This window comes from Sciurus carolinensis, chromosome 11, assembly GCF_902686445.1.
Source record: "Sciurus carolinensis chromosome 11, mSciCar1.2, whole genome shotgun sequence".
Classification (NCBI taxonomy): domain Eukaryota; kingdom Metazoa; phylum Chordata; class Mammalia; order Rodentia; family Sciuridae; genus Sciurus; species Sciurus carolinensis.
In genome coordinates this window covers 28,660,413-28,666,393 of record NC_062223.1, presented here as the reverse complement: position 1 = coordinate 28,666,393, position 5,981 = coordinate 28,660,413, and the positions used below count along the sequence as shown (strand labels likewise).

The window sequence follows — 5,981 nt, the reverse complement described above, 5'->3', positions numbered from 1 at the left end:
ACTGAGAGTCACTCTGATTTCAATAAAATGGAAACAAAACATGTATCACACAGACAGGATAAAGAAGGGGAGAAATAACTCACCACACATGTTCCCAGGCTTCAATAATTATGAATGCTTTCCTCATTTCTCCCTTTATACAGTTTTCTCTTTTCCCTTGAAATTGACTATTCTCCTACTGTACAGATGCTTTTATTTCAGCTTCTGGGATTTATGTTTCACTCCTCAAAGACCACCAGCTATTCATAGAAAGAATAAAAAAGAGAGTGTATCATTTTAGAAATAACTGACTCCTGTCATGCATCCAGTATTCACCCAAACTGTGCAAGATCATGTGATAAAAACAGGAGTTTGAAGGCAAGTGGAATAATTTAAAAACCCAAAGGAGTCAAATCATAATCTACATTTGCATCCCTAAAGTAACTACTAGAGTATATTTAAATTCACAGGATGCTAAATACTCAATGAAGCAAACTTTTTAAAGCATCATTTTGTGTGTGTTTATTCTGAAGGGTTGATTGTTCCTTCTATGTCTTTTGGATTTACTTCCCCAGATCCTAATTTCACCAGGTCCATTTCCTCTAGATCCAAATTAGCAGATCTGCTGAAGTTAGTCTAGGATTCAGACAATAAATAGTATGAAAAGCCAGTTAACTTTGCTTGTGATTGAGGCATCTCTCTTATTATACTTCCTCCAGGGCTCAAGTGACGAATTCCTTTCCACTTTACATAACAATTTCAGTGATGAAAACAAATTCAAGGGTATTTTTTTTGAACAAGGTATTCTTTCAGTAATCCTCATAAGTTGACTAAGCAGAGAGGGTTATCTTAGACTCTTATGATAGGAAATGTGCTTCTTCATTCCTCAAAAAGTGCATTTATTATACAATAAATGGTTTTAGTTTGCTTATAAAAATAGAATTCAATGAAATTTAAAACTGACAAATATTATTATTATTTTATGTGGAAACAATTTAGAAATCTTTCTTCCAAAGAAGTTGGAAAAAAAGATACAAATACTTTAATTTTTCCCATATCATTTTTGTTTTCATTCACTTTTTCTTCTTGAACATCTGTGCCTGAGGTTAGAGCTGACTTGCAGTGGGCTATGTGAGCAGAGCAAACCACAGAAAATGCAGCTGAGCACTGACTCTGTCCAAGCAGAGTACCAAGCATTCTCGGGCCTTCTTCCCAGTGACCTGATGAGGCCGACTCCTGTTTCCTTATTTTCACAGAAGAAATCCCTGGAAGAGAAAACACATACATTGCCTTAGGTGGCAGGGGAGGAAGAGTTACCATCAACAGTCAGGAAGAGAGTTAATTCTGGGGGAAGAGAAGGACTGAGGCCAGGAGAGGACATGGTGTAACTTTGGAGATCATCTATTTCTTGATTTGGAAGGTGATTATAGGGATACCACCTTTGCTAATTCTTTTTTCTCCCTTTCCTCTTCCATTCCTTTTTCTTCTCCCTTCTTCAACTTCTTCAAGTTTCCTTATGTAATAAATTAAATAATTTGATAACGTGAAAAATATGTAAGAGACCCTAAAATATTCAAGGTACCGAAGTTACCAAAGGAATAAGGGTCAATAGGCCTCCAAAGATTGAACTTGAAGGCAATTCTAGGGGCTTTGTCTTTGGACTTCCTACACTCTGAAGGAAGCCTGCCTTGACGTTACCATACATCAAGTGCCTGCTCCGTCCTAGGTAGTGCTTCCACAGCTACTTCTCTCCTCAACACAGAAGACGTTCTTCCCTGGCATCCCCTCTGCACCTCTTGCCCCCCTAACCTCATAGACTTTCCTGAGTCTCTGCTCTGGGACTCCTGTACCTGTCACTGTCCAGACTCACTTTCTCACCCAGGGAGAATATTTGCATGGGTGGATTCTTTCCTCCAAAGAGAAAGCATCAAAATATGTCTTTATTTTGACTTTTTACAAGAAAGTTACATTTTTATGTGCATAAAATATAGTATTTCTTGATATAACTCCACAACACCAAGGTACTTGTAGGTACACCTTGTTTAAACAAGATCGATTCCTACTATACATATATTTTTCAAGCAATTAAAAAAACTAATATGCCAGGAACTCTTGAAAGAATGAGAATAAAGAAAAAGAGTTGCTTTTTTATTTTCAATGATAATTACATGGAGCAATTAAGAATATTTTTAGCATGTCCTTTAACCATTTTATTTTATATAAAAAATATTTTATTTTATTTTATTTTTGCATGTAGTTTGTAAATTCATTTAATGAATTTCTCCTGATTCACCTAGATATGGACAATGAGGGAATGATAGAATGACATTCATTTCAAGGTTTGTTGATTGAGCATTGGTCTTTTTTATTTTCACGAGTGTTTTATAAGATGTGGACTTTGGGCTGGACACAGGGTTGCAAACCTGTAATCCCAGTGACTTGAAAGGTTGAGGTAGGAGGATCCTGAGTTCAAAGCCAGTCTCAGCAAAAGAGAGGAGCTAAGCAACTCAGAGACCCCATCTTTAAACGCAATTCAAAATCATGCTGGGGATGTGACTCAGGGGTTGAGTGCCCCTGAGTTCAATCCCTGGTACCCCCATTCCCCCCAAAACATGTGCATTTTGTTATGAATAAAAAAAATGCATTATTCATTTGTATTCTGACTTGACCCTTAAGATTTTATAGTGATTCATCATGTGTGATGTTTTGAAACTGCTTTTAGGAGAAACGTGGAGAATTTTTGATCAAAAAGAACATGTAGGTTGGATATATTATGAAGTCAAATGAATATGAAGGTGTCATTTTCTAAATTCATGAATGACAAAAGAACTAAGAATAATACTTATCGCTGTCATTGTTTTTATCCTGAAATGAGTAGTCATTGTTATATCATCTTCTGCCATTTAATATTACAGAATGATCCAATCTGAACAATATTTATTTTGTAAAATTTATGAAAAATATAATTTATATTATGATTTTACAATATAAATTGGTACAGTTTGCTTTCCATATGATTGCTTCTATTTCCTCTCCTCCAAACTCTATAAATTTGGAAATCTCATTTTGAAATCATAACTACATTTAGATGTCAAAATATTCATTATGTTTTAAAAATAAATTGTTAATATTTCGGTTATTTACCTTCTTCTATTTTACTTAGAGAAATTTTCTGTAGGATGATATAAAATTTATTTTTAATTTTTTCCTGATTCTTTTGGAAATCTCTTTCCAAAATCTACCTTTCACTATATTTAAAATTAATGTATTTCCTCATTATGCATATTGGTATATTATTACTGTCACATATATTCATTGTTTTTTGTTACCAGTTTTCTCAAACATAAAGGAAAGAAAAAATACACACAAAAAGAATTATGCTCCAGCAGAATTCTTTTTATATCATTTGTCTTATTTTTCTATACAATGGTGATTGAATTCCTTCCTCTTGTCTCTGTATAGGGACAAGCTGACATGCAGTCTTTACCCAAATGAACAGTCTTGGAGTCACTCAGTAATGCAGCTCTAGGGGAAAGAGATAGTATCTATTAATTATTCATCCTGTCCTTCTACATTCAACTACAGTAAATTTAATAAACAACATAAAGGAAAAATTATTTTTCATCTGCCTCCTTTTTGTTTTTTAAATTGGTGCATCTCAATTACACAGAATGATGGGTTTCATGTGCCATGTTAACAGAAATATAAAACAAATTTAAATCAATTTCAAGAATATTTACTGCCCCCATCATCTTGGCCTTCCTCTTTGAATTCTCTTCCCTCACCATACTGGTCACCCCTCTATATTCATGGTACCCTCCAGCCTCCATATAGAAGGAACACACAATAATGTCCTCCTGAGCCTGGCTAATTTTGCTCAAACTTATGGTTTCCAATTCCACCCATTTTCCTGAATATTACACAATTGTTTTCTTCTTTATGACTCAATAAGGCTCCATGGTATGTACATACCATATTTTCTTTAGGTACTCATCAATTTATGAACACCTAGACTGGTTCCATAGAGTGGAAATTGACAATTGTTATGTGATAAGCATGAGTATGCATGTATCTCTAAAGTATGTCAAAGTTTACTATTTAAAATTCTGTCCCTGCCTCTACTATTTGGTTGTAGTAGGGGCTCTGCCACCTAAGAGAAAGGTATGACCACCACTTTTTATTTATATTTCATATGAATTTCTCTATGTTCTCTTTTTCATTACATAATTGATTTTAGAATGCTATCACACAAGATTGTGTTGCTACTGCATCACATAGTAGTAAAACAATATAAAAATTATTTTATTTCTGAAAAACACTTTTAATCTACTCAAAATCTAAGGAATGATCAAACACATATCTGGTCTTATGCATAAATCACAGATTAAATGATCATTAAAATTCCACATTGGCATCAGAGTTAATTACATGACAAAGTCATCTCTCCTTTAAACCATAATATCATATGTATGTAAGTGTATACACACACACACACACACACACACACACACACACACACATATGTGTACATACACTTCCCTACTTGATTTCTGTCCTACAGGTGGAAATGTTCTCTTATTGATGTTATCTCAGTTGGTAATCTCTTGACACTTATCAACAAATTGTTTCACTTCAATAATTTGAAAACCAAGAGTACTCCTTGGAAACAAGTAAATATTTACAACTGTTTACAGTTGGTTGGACATTAAATAGTGCAAATCAATTATGTTTTTCTTCTGAAAATACCTTTTGACACCAAACTTTCCTCATGGCCTTTTTCAAATCTGTGTTCCTCAAGGTGTAGATGAGAGGATTGAACATAGGAGCAATAATGGTGTAAAATAAAGCAAAGATTTTGTCCTTGGGGAAAGTGGTAGGAGGTCTAAGGTAGGCAAATATGGAAGGTCCAAAGAATAAGATAACCACAATGATGTGAGATCCACAGGTAGAGAGGGCTTTGTGTCTTCCCTCTGCTGACTGACTTCTTAATGTGAATAGAATAATGACATAAGACCCAAATAAGAAAATAAATGGTACCAAGGCAGCCAGTCCTGAATTGGCAACCATAAGGACACCAGTGATATGGGTATCAGTACAGGCAACTTGCAACAAAGGAAAAATGTCACAGTAGTAGTGATCAATTTCATTGGGGTCACAGAAGGGCAAACAGATTATCATAAAGAACTGGGAAAAGGAGTGGGCAGCTCCACCAACCCAGGCAGCAAAGATCAGGATATTGCACCTGGTTCTGCTCATGACGGTCATGTAGTGCAGAGGCTTGCAGATGGCAACATAGCGATCAAAGGCCATGAATGTCAGGATTAATACTTCAATCAGTCCAAAGAAGTGCATGACAAAGACCTGTAACATGCAGTTCCCATAGGAGATGGTGTTTCTTCCCACTAACTGGTCACCAATCAGTTTGGGAGTCACACAGGAGGTATAGCAGATGTCCATAGAAGATAAGTGACTAAGGAAATAGTACATGGGTTGGTGAAAAAGAGAACTGCATGCAATAGAGATGAGGACCAGAAGGTTTCCGACCAAGATGGCAAGATAACAAAGTAAAAAGAATATGAGACAAAATGTTTGTATGTTTGGAACAGAAGAAAGGTCCATGAGAGTGAATTCTGATATGTTCCTCTGACTTTCCATATACTGCATGCCCTGTGCAAACATATGAGCATCTGTGGGAAAATGAATTTGAAAATAAAAAAGCATTTGCAATAGGATCACAATCATCTAAACATTATCAACAAGTCCTAGAATCCAGTCTAACCAATCACAAAAGGTAACTGATAAATCAATATATTAATTATATTTGATCTTCAGATACATAACTGATTTCTTTAACAATTTTTTAAATTTTTTCCCCAATGTTCTGTGATAGTGGTAATACAAAGAATATATTTTATTAATTTTTAAATGTAAGATTTAAAATTGTCATTTACCTAAAAGATGTTCTTTTGTTACTATTTATAACATTTAAAATCACAAAAATA

The 5,981-nt window shown here is 34.7% G+C and overlaps 1 protein-coding gene across 1 annotated transcript; it reads right to left on the bottom strand.

Annotated features, from left to right (window-relative positions):
• Positions 1-4,698: 4,698 nt before the first annotated feature.
• LOC124960643 (olfactory receptor 4P4-like) lies at positions 4,699-5,634 on the bottom strand. Its single transcript, XM_047519531.1, has one exon. It carries the CDS (start codon positions 5,632-5,634, stop codon positions 4,699-4,701), a length of 936 nt encoding a protein of 311 aa, XP_047375487.1.
• Positions 5,635-5,981: the final 347 nt, after the last annotated feature.

Bases quoted from the DNA above. Each gene is read 5' to 3' on its own strand.
- LOC124960643 (XM_047519531.1), bottom strand. From the start codon at position 5,634: ATGGAAAGTCAGAGGAACATATCAGAATTCACTCTCATGGACCTTTCT.